Source organism: Cyberlindnera jadinii, assembly GCF_001661405.1.
Source record: "Cyberlindnera jadinii NRRL Y-1542 unplaced genomic scaffold CYBJAscaffold_1, whole genome shotgun sequence".
Lineage (NCBI taxonomy): Eukaryota > Fungi > Ascomycota > Saccharomycetes > Phaffomycetales > Wickerhamomycetaceae > Williopsis > Williopsis jadinii.
Window position 1 is genome coordinate 768,761 of NW_017963652.1, and position 17,350 is coordinate 786,110.

The 17,350-nt window shown below is 45.1% G+C and overlaps 9 protein-coding genes across 9 annotated transcripts; 5 read left to right on the plus strand and 4 right to left on the minus strand.

The window, feature by feature from the left end:
* The first annotated feature begins 207 nt into the window (after positions 1 to 207).
* CYBJADRAFT_165404 (uncharacterized protein) lies at positions 208 to 2,933 on the plus strand. Its single transcript, XM_020214028.1, has one exon. It carries the CDS (start codon positions 474 to 476, stop codon positions 2,874 to 2,876), a length of 2,403 nt encoding a protein of 800 aa, XP_020073092.1. The 5' UTR covers positions 208 to 473; the 3' UTR covers positions 2,877 to 2,933.
* CYBJADRAFT_6366 (uncharacterized protein) lies at positions 2,927 to 4,093 on the minus strand. The gene has a single exon (XM_020217836.1). The coding sequence runs from the start codon at positions 3,724 to 3,726 to the stop codon at positions 2,977 to 2,979; it is 750 nt and encodes a 249-aa protein (XP_020073093.1). The 5' UTR covers positions 3,727 to 4,093; the 3' UTR covers positions 2,927 to 2,976.
* Positions 4,022 to 5,171, plus strand: CYBJADRAFT_165405 (uncharacterized protein; the record flags this gene model as incomplete). The annotated part of the gene is made up of 1 exon (XM_020214029.1): positions 4,022 to 5,171. Exon 1 carries the CDS (start codon positions 4,333 to 4,335, stop codon positions 5,167 to 5,169), a length of 837 nt encoding a protein of 278 aa, XP_020073094.1. The 5' UTR covers positions 4,022 to 4,332.
* Positions 5,172 to 5,386: 215 nt separating this feature from the next.
* GDE1 (glycerophosphocholine phosphodiesterase) lies at positions 5,387 to 9,033 on the plus strand (the record flags this gene model as incomplete). The annotated part of the gene is made up of 1 exon (XM_020213245.1): positions 5,387 to 9,033. The coding sequence occupies exon 1, from the start codon at positions 5,731 to 5,733 to the stop codon at positions 9,031 to 9,033; it is 3,303 nt and encodes a 1,100-aa protein (XP_020073095.1). The 5' UTR covers positions 5,387 to 5,730.
* A 217-nt stretch (positions 9,034 to 9,250) lies between these two features.
* Positions 9,251 to 9,937, plus strand: POP3 (Pop3p; the record flags this gene model as incomplete). The annotated part of the gene is made up of 1 exon (XM_020216122.1): positions 9,251 to 9,937. One exon carries the CDS (start codon positions 9,251 to 9,253, stop codon positions 9,935 to 9,937), a length of 687 nt encoding a protein of 228 aa, XP_020073096.1.
* Positions 9,829 to 11,980, minus strand: HMI1 (ATP-dependent 3'-5' DNA helicase; the record flags this gene model as incomplete). The annotated part of the gene is made up of 2 exons (XM_020217036.1): positions 9,829 to 10,012; positions 10,074 to 11,980. The coding sequence occupies 2 exons, from the start codon at positions 11,978 to 11,980 to the stop codon at positions 9,997 to 9,999; spliced, it is 1,923 nt and encodes a 640-aa protein (XP_020073097.1). The 3' UTR covers positions 9,829 to 9,996.
* A 120-nt stretch (positions 11,981 to 12,100) lies between these two features.
* VPS52 (Vps52p) lies at positions 12,101 to 13,875 on the minus strand. Its single transcript, XM_020214030.1, has one exon. It carries the CDS (start codon positions 13,784 to 13,786, stop codon positions 12,119 to 12,121), a length of 1,668 nt encoding a protein of 555 aa, XP_020073098.1. The 5' UTR covers positions 13,787 to 13,875; the 3' UTR covers positions 12,101 to 12,118.
* A 286-nt stretch (positions 13,876 to 14,161) lies between these two features.
* Positions 14,162 to 16,079, plus strand: CQD1 (Cqd1p; the record flags this gene model as incomplete). The annotated part of the gene is made up of 3 exons (XM_020216123.1): positions 14,162 to 15,774; positions 15,832 to 15,961; positions 16,035 to 16,079. 3 exons carry the CDS (start codon positions 14,162 to 14,164, stop codon positions 16,077 to 16,079), a joined length of 1,788 nt encoding a protein of 595 aa, XP_020073099.1.
* RFC4 (replication factor C subunit 4) lies at positions 16,069 to 17,232 on the minus strand. The gene is made up of 2 exons (XM_020213246.1): positions 17,125 to 17,232; positions 16,069 to 17,055 (listed from the first exon to the last, which is right to left on the minus strand). Exons 1-2 carry the CDS (start codon positions 17,157 to 17,159, stop codon positions 16,119 to 16,121), a joined length of 972 nt encoding a protein of 323 aa, XP_020073100.1. The 5' UTR covers positions 17,160 to 17,232; the 3' UTR covers positions 16,069 to 16,118.
* Between the last annotated feature and the right edge of the window lie 118 nt (positions 17,233 to 17,350).

Below are 17,350 nucleotides of genomic sequence, written 5' to 3' on the forward strand. Positions count from 1 at the left end.
CCTTCCCAGCACCAGCCAGGACGAAGCTACACTCATGAGCTACATCCATACACCAGACGCGTACGCGTAGAGACACACACGCAACTCAGGCTAACCGTGTACCTTTGGGAGCTGCAGCAAAAATTTTATAATGCAATGGAACGCGATTGTCTGTGAGTTAACTCACCGTTTCATTACGGATTATATTGTGTGGTCAAGTCAAAGGTACGCAGGTTGCACTAGAGACGGAATACGCGATCTTCCATGTAAGGCTACGCCTGGAAGGGGTTCCACCACAGGTGTCCAATGAGGAAGAGATACAAGGACATGAATACACTTCCGCAGTTGAGGAGACAGATGGCTGTTTAGCTCGTTTCTGGCGACTTTGTTAACTTGGAGAACGCATTTTTCGAACATCAACCTTGTCCTTTTCTTTCTTTTCTTCTTACTGTGTGTATTTGTTGTGGTTGCCAGAGTACTATTAAGTCATGACAATGCCATTCGCTATGGAGGAGTTCCAGCAAGCCGAGAGTGACTATAGAATGACCCTCTCAAGACTGGCATACACAGCGTTGTCTCATCCACAACACATTCGTCGTCTTGTTGCTCATCACCAGGCTTTCCTCAGAGTTCAAGAGCACTCGGACTTGGTGCAATGGTTAGAAAGGGGAATTGCTATCTATGCTCAGTACATTGCAAGTTACCATATCGACGCTGAAACTTCAGACTCCGATGTGACATTGCGCAAGGCTCCAATGGTCAGAGTAAACCAACTCAGCAAGCTCTGTGCTGCACTTGGAGTTAATGGAGGTGCACTTTATTCAAAGTATAAGAAGCTGGCCCAGCAGGCAATGAACCGTGTTGAGGAGACAAATAAAGAGGTTGACTTGGTAACATTGCGTTTCAACGACGTCAGAGACATTCACACGTTAGGGAAGACGGTTTCCTACTTCAAATTGGACGATATAATCCGAAGAGACTATTTCTATTTCTCCATGACTCATCCATTGGAAACTTTTGAAAGCGATGTCCTTGTTGAAGTGTTCCTTCTAGCCAACAATGCCATTGCCGTTACAAAAGTCTTGAGCGTTGGAAGAAGCTTGATGTTTCCTCCCTTGAAAGTCTGTGACTTCCTTGTCAAGCAAAATGACTTGGACTGCATTTCTATGTCTGCCGATGAAATCACCTTGTCTTTCAAATGTCCAGACGAAGAACAAATGGACGAGTGGAACCATTTGGTTGATCATTTGCCAATAGACTCGGCTTTTGACGAAAGCCACGAGAAGCTTAGACCTCTGAAGAACGGTAAAGTTGGTCTTGGATTGAAGTTCGAGTCTCAATCTCAACTCCGTAGATCAACACCAATCGTATCACGACATGAGTCATTGATTCGTTCTTCAGTTCTTTCAGACAATTCTGTAAAACTGAACTTGGATCTTTACTTTACCAAGGATGCTGACCTGACTAATATCAACAAGCGCACAGATGCTCCACCACTGAAATCTCCATTACTGAAGACCACTACTCCACAGTTGAAATCTTTGGGCACACCGCATCTTGAAACCAGTAGCTTCGAAGAAAGCTCTGCATCATTTGAGACTGATTTATCACCAGAGGTTAGTGCCAAACCTTCTGTATTGAAAAGATCCTCCCTATGTAATAACCTCAATGAGTCAATTGTCTCCCTGCCTGCTTTTGGCCAGGCTTCTACTGAAAAGACCAAGCCATTCACATCTACCATTGACTTGACTTCACAAAAGCCAGTGGAGAAGAAGAAGAGACGTAAATCAATCTTTGGCCTGTTCAGCAAGAAGGAGAAGGAACCTTCATTTGAAATTTGCACAGAGCCTATCACTCCACAACGTCAGATATTATCTGATGTTGAATCCCAGACAAAGACTCTACCAAAAAAGGAATCTATGGCATCACTTCAAAGATCTGTCAATCAACTTTCACTATCCAGTGAATCTAAGAAACCAAGCTTGCCTTCACCATTTGCAGCCAATACCACCACCAAAAATCCACTCACCGAGTTGGAAAAGAGCATACTACAAGATTCAACACTATTTGCTACTATCACCAATTCCTGCATTGTTTCTAGATGGCACAATAGCAAGTGGGAACAACTTGGGAATGGGTATAATACTGAGTTGAAGTTCTTCAAACATGCAGATAACGATTCATTGGCGATTTATACACAGCCATGTTCTGATGAACCTTTCAAGCTTGTGCCGTTGAGCGGAGCTTCGTTATCCAAATCTAGTGCTAGAGATCTCCAGCTACAATGTCATCAGGGATTCCTGGATCAACGTCGTACCATCTACACACTGAGATGTGTTGATTCACGCACGGTTTCGTTAATTGTCGATGAGTTGCAAAGAATGAGAGGCTGTAACGAGAGTCTGAGCGCTGCATCTAGCACCAGTGTCATCTTTGATAAGCCATCCACTTCAACGTCAATGAGTTCTCTTGAGGACTGCAAATCATTGGAGCCACCTTCCACTGCAAAGACTACTCTCTATCAGCAAGAGTCTGTCAGTACACTATCAGTAGGTTCTCAAGATGCCAGTACCTTTGATAAGAATGAACTGCTATTGCTATCACAAAAGGTGAGATTGCATAAACAAGACCAAGATGGGGACTGGATTCCAGTTTCCATGGGTAAATTCTCTCTTCTTTCGCATGTTCGTGATCCAAGCTACTCCAAGTTCCAGGTGTCCTGTACAAATGGGACTCAGTTGAACGCTTTGGTTCTCAATCAAAAGTGTCAAAGGCTTGGTAAATCAGGGATCCAGTTTACTTGTGAAACAGCTACAAAACAAGAGCCGGTGTCTTATCTGCTAGAGTTCAAAGGCAGCAAGCAGTGTTCACAGGCACTTGAACTGCTGAGTTCATGATGGGACCCTCAAAAAAAAGACTTATTTCATCTTATTTATATACATAGAAAAGGCTTTGACGTTTAATAATTAGAATAATGATTTCATAACAAACGACGTACTATTCCCCTTGCTCCATGAGAAACACCTCTCTATGTCTTGCCCTTCTCGATTCTCTTGTAGCTTCGCTATTGTTTCCCTCTTGCTCTTCGCCTTGTTCTTCTGCTGTTCCACGTAATCTACCAAAACGACGTAGCCGACGTAGGCGAGACTGGCGGGTCTCTGAAGACCTTCTCCCACTAAGATATCGTACCCCATGAGAGAGAAACTCATTCAACAGATCCTCAGGCAGATCATCGGAGAGTTGTTCCTCGTTCGCCTCACCTCTTCCCTCCAGCTCCCTCAGCGTTGAATAATTCACCTCGATTTGATCCAAATCAGCGCTATTCGGGTGCAATGCATCAAGAAAGAGCCTTCTGGCTTGCGATAGTCTGCTTGTAGCGCTTCGTATAGCCTCATCTCCCTCCATCACGGCCTCGCTCGTGGAGTCGATGTTTGTGACAACGTGTGGAGTGTCTTCAAATCTCACTGTATGCTCGTCTTCACGGGCATCTCCATCAGCATCCCCATACTCGAGTATGTTCACCAAGAACTCATCCCCAAGCCTATTGACCAGCTCTGACGTGTAATCTGAGCTGTGGCGTGCTCGTTGTCGCTGCCTGTGCTGTTGTATCTGGTCTGGCCTCATCGCACTGGACAGAGGGTGGTTCCGAAGAGGGAAATCGGAGGCCCTCATGGCATTTCGTCTTCGAAGCCGGCATACCCTCTTCTTCTTCGTCTTTCGTATTGCAGAATCAATAGGAATCCCCATATTCTCCGTCTTTACAGCGCTGTTTCCCAGGTATAAGTGGACCCGCTGGCGCTGGACATAGAGAGATCCTTGTTAGCGTTGATGAGTGTTTTGTTTGTTTTCCCCCATTTTATGTGTCTGAGCTACGCAGGCCGGGCAGAGAGAGACAAAGAGAGACGGAAGGCTGCCGCGATGGCGATGGGGACGGGCCCGGCACACTTCTTCTCTGCCTAATCGGGGCCAGGAAATACGAGCGTTCTCCCTATAGCAAAGACGCACAGGCAGAGCCAAGCTGGAGCCGTGAAAACGTCACAGTGGGCTCAATTGACCTATTGCTAGCTTCCTTTGGTGTTTTAGACACTCTCCCAGCATCAGATGGCCGGAATGGTTAATTTCGGCCTCTCTTTCTACGGATGAACCCGTCAAGACGGTCGGCTGCTGGTTTAAAACGTGTAGGGTTGCGGGACCGTGGGCAAGTTTCGCCTCATTGGAAGAAAGAGCAACTGAAACCACGACGCAAACTTTAAAAAGAGGCGTAGCACTATAAAAGCAGGTCGTGTGGCACACCCTGATGCCCAGCTTCACTTTCTTAATCACTCAATTAGCTACTAATAACCACATTTGAATATGTCGTCTATCCTTGCAAGTAACATTCCTGAGTCCGTTCCTCTGTCCAAGATCGAGCATTTCTTCTCCTTCTGTGGGAAGATCGACCGCATCCAGCCTTACGAACTGTCCAAAGCGGAGGGGGAGCAGTGTGTGCAGGTGAAGTTTGCCAGCCCAAGTGCTGTTGCCACAGCACTGTTGCTGAACGGAGCTGAGCTGGAAGGCCAAGCTGTTGTTGTGCGGGAGTTCAACGATGGCAACATCCCACACGAAGATGCGAAAGCTGGTGGCCATGCTGGCGAATTTGCGGAGAGACAGGGGCTCGCAGAGCCAAAGAGCAGCGCAAGTGCTGCTGGCGAGCACGAGTCCAAAGATGAAGATGGAGACGGTGACATTGCCCAGGAGCTGAAGCCGAAGAGTGCGATCTTTGCAGAGTATTTGTCCCACGGGTACGTGCTCGGTGATCAGCTCATCTCCAAGGCGGTCGACTACGATAAGAAGAATGGCTTCTCTGAGAAGTTCAACAAGTTTGTCAAGGACTTGGATGACAAGTACCAGTTGGAGGAGAAGGGGAAGCAGCTTGAAACGCAACAGAAGCAGTTTGATGAAAAGTACGGAATCTCCCGCGGTGTGAACAAGTACTTTGAGAAGGCACAGAGCACCGGCTTGGGCTCAAAGATCAAGGACTTCTACACGAGGGCCGTCAGCGATGCCCGCGAGGTGCACGAAGAGGCTAAGAGGCTTGCGGAGCTGAAGAAGGGCGCACCGCTGTCTCCGTTGATCTCTGGTGATAAGCAAGGCACTGAAGAGACCGCTGAACAGGCCTCCGAACAGGCCACTGCAGACGAAAAGAAGTAAACCTCCTTTATCCACCTCAATTGACAATATAACACCACTAGTACAACCATCAAGTGTAAGGCATTGCGTATCACACGTAAGAACCAACTCACGTTTCGGTATACACCGGCTTAATTGTACCGAAATGTATATAAACTCCCCCATCGAAGCAGCCAATGAAACCTCCCACGCGGAGGCGGCGCCTGAAACGTTGCCTGTCCAATTTTATCTCGTGCAGTTCTGATGCACGTGTAGACGGTAAAAAAAAGCAGAAATGAACGTTTATAAAGAGCCCGGCACGATGTCCTCAAAACACTGGAGGAGCTTTGAGTGTTTGTTCGTTCCCAAGTGGTCAGATTGGTGGTGAAGGCTCGCTCTTAAACCAGTCTTGTTTCCGGTCTTTGACGGTGTCTTTTGGGAAAAAAGCTGCTGCTTTTGTCGTTGTGAAACCTCAGCGTCGCTTGGAAGCAGAGAGCATTGAATAGTGCGGCAGTTACCGTGGTTTCATTGTTTATCATCAAGACATCTACGTAGGACATAAAGGCCCCAAGAAGGACCACTAGAAACAACAACGGAGGCGCCATGAAGTTCGGTAAGACGATTGTCCAGCACCAGGTGCCGCAGTGGACACAGCACTACATCAACTACAAGGATTTGAAGCGTCAGATCAAGCTTGTAGTTCATCTGTTGCAGCTGTCCAATGATTCAAAGGCGGCGGATGCTGGTAAGGAGAGACAGCTTGATTCTCCAGAGGTTAGAACAGCGCTAGCAACGTTCTTCTTCTCGCTGGATAGAAGCTTGGAGCAGGTTGACGATTTCTACAACAAGCAGTATGTGGAGTACGAGAGACGGCTGAAGAAACTAACGTCGATAATGATGAACTTGTCGGACCATATGGATGAGGAAGAGCTGGAGGAGATCATTGGTGTGTTGGTGGAGTTACGTTACAATTTCAGAAACCTGAAGTGGTTTGGTGAGCTGAACAAGCGTGGCTTTGTCAAGATCCTGAAGAAACTGGATAAGAAGACCGGCACTTGTCAGCAGATTCCTTATCTCAACTCCAGGGTCTACCCCCTGCCCTTTGCCAATGAGGGTGATATCGTCAAATCTCTGTCTTTGATCAACGATTACTTGAACCAGATATCTCCACGGGCTCAACAAACCACTGGTAGCAGTACAAGGTCTTCATCTGTGCAATCTGACAAGTTCAGTAGGGCACTGCTCGCAGATGATGATGAGTTGTTGATCTCACAATTGGTGGTGGATCACCGTTCCATCGTGTTGGTTCCTGTGAAGTTACTCATTTCGCTGTTAAACAAAGCCGCATTGAACCAATCGGTTAAATGCATAAACAGAATACTGACAGTCATTCCATCCTTGGCAGACCCGGGCGATATCTCTGGAAGAAACTTCTTCCACCATCACATCATCGCCTTGGGTAAACAGTCCAATGAACAGTCCCCAACGGTTGTTAAACAGACGCATCTTACCGATGTCAAGCCAGCATCGCCAGCTGACGTTAATACTCGTCTATTTGACACCTTTGGACCAGATGGAATTTATTCACACGATGACCCAAAATCGTTGATACAAATATTGAACTCTTTGCCTCCTCATTTGAGACCTGCTTTGCTACAAAAGGATCACTACAAACGAACCCCCTTACACTATGCTGCTCAGTACGGATTAAGGGTTGTCACCACTATCATCATTGATTACTTGAAAACCTGGAATGAATGGGACCCAGCTGTACCAATCGACGATCTATCATATTGGGGTGACTATGAAAACCTGTCTCCTTTGCATCTTGCAGTGCTAGGTAAACACCCAAAGACTGTGGAGGTGTTGGTCTTCAATTGTATGCATACTTTGTCCAACTCGAAGATCTTTATATTGGCTACAAGACTGGACGCAGTGGATATCCTCCAGACGTTGCTGAAGTGTAAAAATGTCAACATCAATGACGCAGACGAAATCAACAATGAGACACCTTTATACATTGCTTCAAAAATGAACTTTCAGACTTCTGTTAAGTTCCTCTTGGACTGTGGCGCACAAACTGAAATCCCTGAAGCTTCCTTTGGTTGGACTCCGTTGTTTGTTGCAGCAGTTGAAGGTCTCAAGGAGATTGTCGAACTGTTGAAGAACTCTGGAGCCATTTACTCCAAATATGACGAAGGTGGTTGGACGCCAATGGAACACGCTTGCCTCCGTGGACATCTGGAGATTGCAGATATGCTTAAACCACTATCTCCAGAAAAGTTGTACAGATCAACAAATTCATCTACCTCCTCATTGGAGTCTACGTCTAATAACAAGCAGAAGGTTGGTGAGATCTATAGGGCTCTCAAACCTAAGAACAAACTACCAACACCGGTGAAATCCTTTGGTCATCGATATCTCCAAGATGAATCACTTATTATCATCACTTTGGGATCTAATGACTCAAGAAACACAGATTCAGCAGTGTGTTTGGACCGTGTGCCGATCTCCAAAGTCCCCTCTACTGAGTTGGACACAGCGTTGTCATTAACAATATCGACAAAGTCCAAAAGAGGTGAACCAACAACTGTTGACTTACCTTTGGATGACGTTGAGCCGATAACCTTTAGCACTCCTCATGATCCAAACAGTGAAACCCTTCTCTTTGACATTGTTCCTACCTATGGTGGTCAAGGAAAACAGATCCTGGGTCGTGGTGTGGCAATCCTTGACAAGATCCATACCTCAGTAGGCCCTAATAGAACTGCCTTGAACAAAGCTGTCACCATTCCGATTATCGAAACAGAGACATTGGACATTTTGGGAACTATCACATTTGAAGTTCTTATTGTTTCTCCATTCAGACATCCAAATATGAGACTAGACCGTACTGAAACTTACTGGAAGTCTTTGGTTGCCACTAGGGTCATTGGACATAGAGGACTGGGTAAGAACACTCTTACAAAGTCTTTACAACTGGGTGAGAATACAGTGGAGAGTTTTATCGCAGCTGCCTCATTGGGTGCATCATATGTTGAGTTTGACGTTCAGCTAACCAAAGATCATGTTCCAGTGGTATACCATGACTTTTTGGTCGCAGAGTCTGGTATTGACATTCCAATGCACAACTTGACTTTGGAACAGTTCCTCGGGTTGAACGATGTTTTCAACGAAACTACGAAGATCACCAAGGATGATTTCATGCTGAGACCTCGTTCAGCCTCTCTGCTGAACCATGCCCATACACCGGGAGAAAAGATGAAGCTGACCAAGACATTCAAGAATCTTGGATTCAAGGGGAATTCTCGTGGTAGCTCCATCGCATCCAGTTTTGTCACATTGAAGGAACTCTTTAAGAAGATTCCTAAGAATGTTGGTTTCAACATTGAGTGTAAATATCCAATATTGTACGAAGCACAGGTGGAGGATATGGGTGAGACCGCAGTTGATTTGAACTTCTGGATTGACACAGTGTTGAAAACCGTTTATGATCATTCAGATGGCCGTGATATCATATTCTCATCGTTCCACCCCGAGGTTTGTCTGATGCTTTCGCTCAAACAACCGCAGATCCCAATCTTGTTCCTCACAGAGGCTGGAACATCGATTATGGCCGATGTTCGTTGTGACTCCTTGCAAAGTGCCGTGAGATTCAGTAAGAGATGGAATCTCCTGGGTATCGTATCCGCAGCTGAGCCTATTGTCAAGTGTCCACGTCTGGCCCAAGTTGTAAAGAGCTCAGGACTGGTGTGTTTCACCTATGGAACAGACAACAACAATCCAGAGAATGCAAGAATGCAGATGGAGGCCGGTGTTGATGCTGTTATCGTTGATAACGTTCTCGCAGTACGTAAGGAGCTGACGAAGGAGGCTAGAAGAGACGCCGATGTATTAGAAGTGTGATGTGTATATGTTATAGTTCCTGTTTTAACGAACTGAGAGCCGTGTGCGTCATAGTAACCGCTTGTGATGTAGTTGATGTAGTTGTAGTTGATGATGATGATGATGATGATGAATTTCCCTCCGAGGGCCGAGAAAACGAAAAATTTCCAATGTGCTCTCACATCAATCAACAACTAATGCCAGGCTCTAAGAGAGAGGAAAGTGCTGAGAACACGGAATGTCTTTGAAGCAGATTGAGAAGCGTAGAGCCGTCTTTAAGCCTCTTCTGGAGAACCCGTTCCCGGCTGTGGAATTCCCTTTTATAGAGCAGGAATTACAAGGCCATATACTAGAATTTCTGCTGAATCAACTACAAGAGGTTTCACTATGGAATGGCATTAAAGGCGACGACAAACCACCAAAGCCGGAGATCTTGAAGGAGATGACCATAGGATTCAACTCGACGGTGAAGTCCTTAGAGGCTCAAGCTAGACCACACAAAAAGCACCTGGAAAAGAAGATACGATACGTGTTTGTCTGTAAGCCTGATATCACGCCGCAGCTGCTCATACAACAGTTCCCTGTGCTCTGCTACACAGCCTCCCGTGGAGTCAAGGTGAAGCTCATACAGCTCCCAAGAGGCTCAGCTTCACAACTAGGAGAGAAATTGGCCAGACGGTGCACCATCTTAGGTATGTTTGATAACGATATCATACCCACAAGCTTCAAGACATTGTTAGAATCAACTCCAGATGTACAGGTACCCTGGTTGGAGGAGGTTAAACTACGTGAACTTAACGTGAAAATGCTGGAGACCTCTGCTCCAATCAAAGTACAGAAGAAGAACAAGGTTGAGAAGAAGAACAAGGTTGAGAAGAAGAACAAGGTTGAGAAGAAGAACAAGGTTGAGAAGAAGAAGAAGTAGATTGTGCCTTTAGCGAGTTCTTTGCAAAAGTCTGAGTCCTTTGATAAGCGAAGACACTATTAGAGGCTGCGAGGTCTTTGGCCTTGTATGGAAGGACCTGACCTGAGTCGATGGTCTGAACTTTGACAGTAAAGACTCTGAAAGAACTGGAGAATTGAATTGAAACAGATGGCCAGCCTCCTTCTTTATGCGTCCCATATCTATGGGCCAGTCCTTATTCTCAACAACTGTGTTGTATAGCAAATGTTTGGCTCTTGTCATTCCAACGTAGTACACTCTTCGATCTTCAGGGCTTAAGTGCTCTCGAGGCAACAACGCTGGCTTAGAGCCTATCATGAATACCACTGGGAATTCGAGTCCCTTTGATGAATGAATCGTGCTCACTTTAACCGCATCCTTCACCGTCGATATTGGTAAGCGATCCATGTACGATTGCAGGAAGTACTCCAGCACTGTTTGGTTATCAGGCTTCAAATGGGCAAACATCTTCAAAGATTCGTTAAAGTCTAAGACCTGGGTCGTGACGTGGTTCTTATCATCATCAAACAGTATACTCCTCGAGAGGAACTTACGTAGCCCCAATTCATCAGCGATGATCAGCAGCTTATCCATTATGTCGCTCGTGCTGTTGGGATCCAAGCTCAGTCTCATGTCTTCCATGACATCAATATAGGCCTGTAACTGAGGTTTCAGCTTGTCACGGTGCTCAACTAAATAGTCGTAAAGACTCATCTTGTTGCGTCTTGCCCTTGCTTCAATATTCCTCACAGTGACAGGCCCAATCTCTGGCAATAGCAATAAGGTACATATCACGGCAAAGTGAGATCTCTGAGGGTTGTTCAGGATACGCATATAGTCCACGAGGTAGAAGAGATTGCCATCACACCATGAAGGAGACGAGCTTAGTTTCAAAGTGTCCAATCCGTACTTGTTCAACATCTTGATCAACTCCTCCAGTTCCCTATTGGTTCTTGTTAGCACTGCGATGTCGCCCAACTTCACAGCATCGTTTGATTCTGTTACCAGCCTCATGATTTCATCAATGACATATTCAAACTGCTCTGTTGAGTCTCTCATCTTCATCAATATAGGCTTTTCACCTTTGAGGTACGATTTAACTCCACGGTCTGTTTCAATAATGTACTCAGACGATTTGATGACCTCTGGCGGAGACCTGAAACAGTCGTACATTTCAACTCTGTCCATTTCATGGAAGTGCTCTAGTTGGCTTTGTACTATACCATTGTCACCAAGGAATCCGTAGATACTCTGGTATGGATCGCCAGCGACTATCAAGTGTGAATTTCTGGCTAACAGTTCCACCAGCTCCCACAATTCAGGATAGACATCCTGGAACTCGTCAACAATAACAACGTCATAGTCTGTCTTGATCTTCCCATCTCTTAGCAGTCGTTTGTAGTCTCTTAAGAACTCATTGTACGTCACTGCTTGTGAAGTCTCCAGAATCTTGAACAGTTCATCAATAGTTTCTCTTGAGAGTCTGTGCTCTGAAGCAATCTCATCACGCTCATCAGCTGTTAGTCCCCTGGTCTTCAGGAGCTCAACTATACGTTGTAGCTCAAACTTTCTCTTCACACCAGACATCATCCCTAGTACACGCCATCCTGGGTCCTCAATTAGTTCCGAGAACCCGTAGCTCGGGTCGTACTTCATCAATTCACGGTGAGCTAGGCCGTGGAATGTCTCAATATCGGTCAATGCCGCAGTCTCTTCATCCAATTGATCCTGTAACCGAGAAAGGAACCCATCAACCGCTCTATTAGTCATGCTCAACACCAATACTTTCTCAGGTTTCACAATCTCTTCCCCAATCATATACGCTACTTTGTTCACAAGAGTCGTTGTCTTGCCTGCACCGGGACCTGAGATGATGTTGAGGGTTTTCTTCTTCTCAATTGGATGCCGGATGATCTTGGCCTGAGTGGGTGTAACTGCTATTTCCTTGGTGAGTGACATATCTTCAACTAGCGAGTGTGGGCATCCATGCTTGAACTTATAGTCGGACGTGATGTTACCAGTCATAAAATATTCCTCGTATCATCAAGAATTTTTCAGCGTATACTCTGAATTTAGGACTCATCACAAATTTCATCAACTTCCACTGTATTTTAGCCCTACAAAGCACTGATAAAAATGAATTCAATGTACAGTCTATGGAATCTATGAAGGCTCGAAAGCACTCACAAGAACTTGGAAATGATCTCTCTCAGTTGAGCTCTCACATTCTGTGAGGACACTGAGTACATGTGCATAGTTTGTGTAGAGGAACAGCTCAGCTTGTTTGGTGTTCTTACTCAATTTTGTCATAACTTGTTCATAGTCGTTTCTCAGCCTTTGGATAGACTGAGACAAGGGTTCCTGTGTGGTCTGTGTTTCCTTGTGTGTCAATTGGTGAAAGCCGTAGATCAAATTGGTAAATTGAATGGTCAATGGATGCGGTGCTGATGTGCTAATCATGGTTATGGCAGATGACTTGGAAGCTGCTCTCTTCAAGTTCTCACAATTTGCATCGACCAGCTGTTGAAATCTAGGCCAGAGTAAGATCATTTGTAGGTTTAGATAGTCTTCAACAGCTGGAATTCTTCTCTTTTGCAATTCAAAGATCAGAGACTGGGATAATCTGATCATTATCAAGACGCCAAATATGTCGTAGGAATTCGTGATCAACGACTTCGTATAAGCAGAGCCCAACTGATACGTTGGGTCCAGGATCTGCTCCAGAAGTGCATTGACATTTTCTCCAAAGAATTCAGACATGAAGAGGAATTCAACACTGGCATTATCGCACAATGCCAAGTTGAAACTTCTAAACCCAACCTCCACGCATGACTTTGCTGGGTTGTGCTCTGCAATTTGTGCCGGCATGACCGTGGGGTCTTCTGCGGTGACTATCGAGCTTCTCTTACCAATCGTATACTCTGTCTGCTGTGTATGGAAATATGACTGGACACCACCTATCAGTGCGCTCTTCTCGTACAATTGAAGGTGTAATTTGGCCAATGAGCTGACATATCTGTGGAAGTACGCCTTGTAGTACCATCTCATCGTGTAGATATATGCCTGTTTCAGCTCCAACGCCAATGAAGGCTCCTGCTTCTGCAAGTAATTGAATGCCTCCTTCGCACCCAGCAGTTCGCTTTGAACCACTTGAGATGGAGTGCCAACAACTCTCAGCTTTTTAATCTTGGAGACAACAAACATCTTAATGCGTTCCAATGCCTTCTTGTTTAAAGCCTCCAATAGTTGCTTCAAGGGCGCCACAAGCTCCATGTGGTGTTCCTCAGTGTATTTCTCATAGATCAACCTCTTATCCTCAATCACATTCAACACTTCACACCACGATTTGTTCACCTCTCCGTTGTAGATCTCCCTCACAACCTCCGGAGGTATCGCCAAATCACCAACCATAGGTGAATACTTCTGCTCCAGCTCACGCTCACGATCAAGATTCGACGAGAGCGCAGTGGCCTTGGTCTTCAAGCTCTCCAGCTCTTTAGAGAGGTTTGCCAGCTGCTCATTGAACCGTTTGAGGAAACCACCAAGGGGCATCAACACCTCTTCAAACTGCTCCAGGGTGTCTTTGAACTGTACCAATTCATCCTCATCGTCGAACTGCGACGGTCTCGTGGTCTGGAGAAACCTCACCTCCTCCAATGAACGGCCTTCATCTCCAAACTCCAACGTCACATCCTTACTCTGTTGTGATGGGACCTGGTACTTCGGCTCCTCCCAATTATCAAACAGCGCTTTCAACAGTGGATGGGGCGCTTGTTGTGAAACTTGTCCTGGCTGATTCTCATCCGTCAGCTTATCTACCGCCGTTGACATCTCCAACGATTCCTCGTAACCTTGCCCAAGCGCCTTGTTTTATCCCTCTTGACAACGTAGTATCGGGGTGTTTGTGCTTTCCAAACACGGAGGTAAGCCCGCAAAGCAAAAAGCGAAAAAACGTAAACATCAACACTCGGGGAATAATGGAAGGAGCAAACGAAGCATTAACACTTCGCTTAGACCGCTTCACCACACCACTGAGCTGATAAACGGAGCCAAGGCAAGATGTTCCGGTTTGTGAGGTCAAGGCAACTGCAAGCACTTCAACTGTGCGTTAAGAGGCCTCTTGTGAGACGACTGGCTCTGGGAACCGGCCTCTGTACCGGAATAGCAATCTCATCGCAACTTGCTCCCCGTCCTTTGAATAACGAGATGCTGAAGCCGGCTCCACAAGGTGATACGTTTGAGCAAGGGCTGTTCATCTCGTCGCAAAGAGAACTTGAGGATGAGCATGCTAGATACCGTGAAGTACGGCTCTCGAGTAAATGGAGATGGATCTACAAACTACGGTTTTTCCTTGTGGATTATGTATGGGACCCTCTACATACAATAGGGAGGTTTGTGGAATTGAGCGTGATATTCCTCCCTGTGCTGTTAACAATACCTGTGGGATGGTTTGGGACCCGTGGTGAAAAGCTCTGGTTCAAGATCTTGAAGATCTCTCTGGAGAATGCTGGTGCTTCCTTTGTGAAGTTGGGTCAATGGGCCGCCTCAAGAACTGATATCTTCCCACGTGCGCTCTGTGAAGAGCTGGGATCTTTACACTCCAATTCCAAGGCCCACAGCCTATCTTACACAAAGAGTGCCCTGTCGCAGTCGTTTGGACTGCCATTTGATGAAATCTTTCAAGAATTCAACGAGACACCTGTTGGTGTTGGTGCGATTGCGCAGGTCTACACGGCGACGCTATCCAAGAAAGTTTTGGAGAATGTTGAATTCCACGCGGTGAAGAACAAGAGATCTTGGTTTAACACGGTGTTCAACGATGCACCTTTGCCAAATCAAAAGGTTGCGATCAAAGTGATGCATCCAAATGTTGAACGAGAAATACATAGAGATTTGAAGGTTATGAACTTCTTTGCAAGTGCAATTGATATTATCCCAACGATGGAATGGCTTTCACTGCCAGATGAGGTTAAAAACTTTGGCATACTGATGAACTTACAACTGGATCTGAGAATTGAGGCGCTGAACTTGCAACGGTTCCAGGAGAATTACAAAGATGATTTCTTTGTTAATTTCCCAACACCCTATCTGACTTATTGTAATAGAGATATCCTGGTTGAAGAGTACATCAATGGGCTGCAAATGTCAACGATTTTGGAGTTGAAGCAAAACAACAAGTTGAACAATGAACTATCACACAAGTTGAGTGATAAAGTTATAGATTCGTTCTTGCATATGTTGATCTTGGGGAATTTCATCCACTCTGATTTGCACCCTGGTAACATCTTTGTTAGATTTGTGAAGCCAAACGAAATGAACAACGATATCTTGTCAACTGATGTTCAACGGGATCAAATTTCCACCAAATTGAAAAAGGCAGATGACCTCGAAACTTTATCATCGGAGCTGAACCAGCTTACGGAAATGGGATTCTATCCAGAAGTGTGTTATATCGATGCTGGATTAGTAACAGAGCTGAATGAGAAGAACCGTGTTAATTTCATTGCCCTTTTCAACGCGTTAGCAGAGTTTGATGGCTATAAAGCTGGTGAGCTTATGATTGAGCGTTCCAAGACCCCAGAAACTGCAATTGATCCTGAAATATTTGCGCTAAAAACTGAGCGATTGGTTGATAAGATCAAGCAGAGAACTTTCACTTTGGGAACTGTGTCGATTGGTGACTTACTGGATAGAATGCTTTCCATGGTTAGGGTGCACCATGTTCGTATGGAGGGTGATTTCGTCTCTGTCGTTGTAGCGATTTTGCTCTTGGAAGGAATTGGACGACAATTGGATCCCGATATGGATCTGTTTGCAAGGTGGGTATGGTTTACACTTTTAAACGGAATACCAGAACACTAACACCAATCATCAAGCTCACTGCCTATTCTGAGACAAGTAGGTCTTCATGACCGTAAGCTACTAGATGCAGGAGATAAGTTATCAATGCTCAAGGTTTGGATTGCTTTAGAGGTGAGACAATTCATCAGCTTGAGTGTACAAGATGTGAGTACAATCTCTTTCAATAAGATCGCAATGTTAAAGCAAAAAGGACCACCACTAACAAATTCCACTATAGATTTACAGATTGGTCAAATCAGATGGACTTTGTCCAAACTATTAACAACAGTATACGCGATTATAAAAAATGAACTTATGAAGATTACTTCAAGTAGGAAATTCTCGCTATGAGTGCGCTCAGTTGTAAAAAAGATCCAACACCTTCTAGTACCCTCATGTGTGTAACACCAATCTCCTTCATAACGTCGAGTCTCTTTGCCTCTGAGAGTGTTGTCAAATTTTTAGTAACTTTGAAGCTCGTTGAAGCGATATCAATTGCAGAGTAACCTTTATCCCATAGAGTCTTCAAATATTCCAACGCAGTGTCAATGTCACCTTCAACACTACTCAATATCATCTTTTTAATCACCAATGGGTGTGGTGAGTCGACAATCTTGAATACATTTTCCCCATTGACAAACCCAAACCCAGCAACTGTGGACTGTAGGTTATTTATGGCCTGTCTCATATCACCTTCTGCGGTAAATATCAAGGCCTCCAGGCCATCATTGGAGTACTTCACGTCTTCCTTCTTGATGATTTCTAAAAGTCTCTTCAAAACTTCTTCGTCTGCCAATTTACCGTATCTCAAGATGGCACAACGGGATTGAAGAGGTTCAATGATCTTATTACTCTGATTGCATGCAAATGCGAAACGTGTTGTATTGGAGTATATCTCCATTGTACGTCTCAACGCTTGTTGTGCTCCTGGTGTCATGGAATCTGCTTCATCCAATATGATGATTTTATGTCTGCCCTTTGGTAGCTGGACCTTCTTCTGTGCAAACTGTTTGATTTTGTTACGAACAACGTCGATACCACGGTCGTCTGAAGCGTTCAACTCGAGAACCGCATTGTTATAGGCATCTCCCAGCAATTCATGGGCCAAGCAATGGATCGAGGTGGTTTTACCAATACCTGGCAGTCCTGATATGATGAGGTGTGGCATGTTACCCTCTTTGGCGATGAGTTGAAGACGTTCAATGGTTTCGGTGTTTCCCACAACGTCCTTCAGCAGATGTGGTCTGTACTTCTCAACCCTGCCGTGGTGTCAGTAACCAGAAGAACAGGAGTTTGCGATATATAGACAATAACATGAGTACACTTACCATGGAAGTTCAAGTTTCAATGCATAGTTTGTCATCTTTGAGCTTTTCCAGACTGACAGCTTGCTTCTCAAAGGTTAGGAGTAAATATGCTGATGTTGAGAGTTGAAAAGAGTAATGAGTTTCGCGTTTTTTCATTTCGCGTCTTTCGCGTCAGGCATTTAAGCTTTAAGCTTTCGGATATAAACCCTCATCTCCGAAATTTTGAAAATTGGAAAAAGCAAAAAAC

Bases quoted from the DNA above. Each gene is read 5' to 3' on its own strand.
- CYBJADRAFT_165404 (XM_020214028.1), top strand. From the start codon at position 474: ATGCCATTCGCTATGGAGGAGTTCCAGCAAGCCGAGAGTGACTATAGA.
- CYBJADRAFT_6366 (XM_020217836.1), bottom strand. From the start codon at position 3,726: ATGGGGATTCCTATTGATTCTGCAATACGAAAGACGAAGAAGAAGAGG.
- VPS52 (XM_020214030.1), bottom strand. From the start codon at position 13,786: ATGTCAACGGCGGTAGATAAGCTGACGGATGAGAATCAGCCAGGACAA.
- RFC4 (XM_020213246.1), bottom strand. From the start codon at position 17,159: ATGACAAACTATGCATTGAAACTTGAACTTCCATG. The intron at 17,056-17,124 runs GTAAGTGTACTC...ACACCACGGCAG, and splicing joins TTGAAACTTGAACTTCCATG to GGTTGAGAAGTACAGACCAC.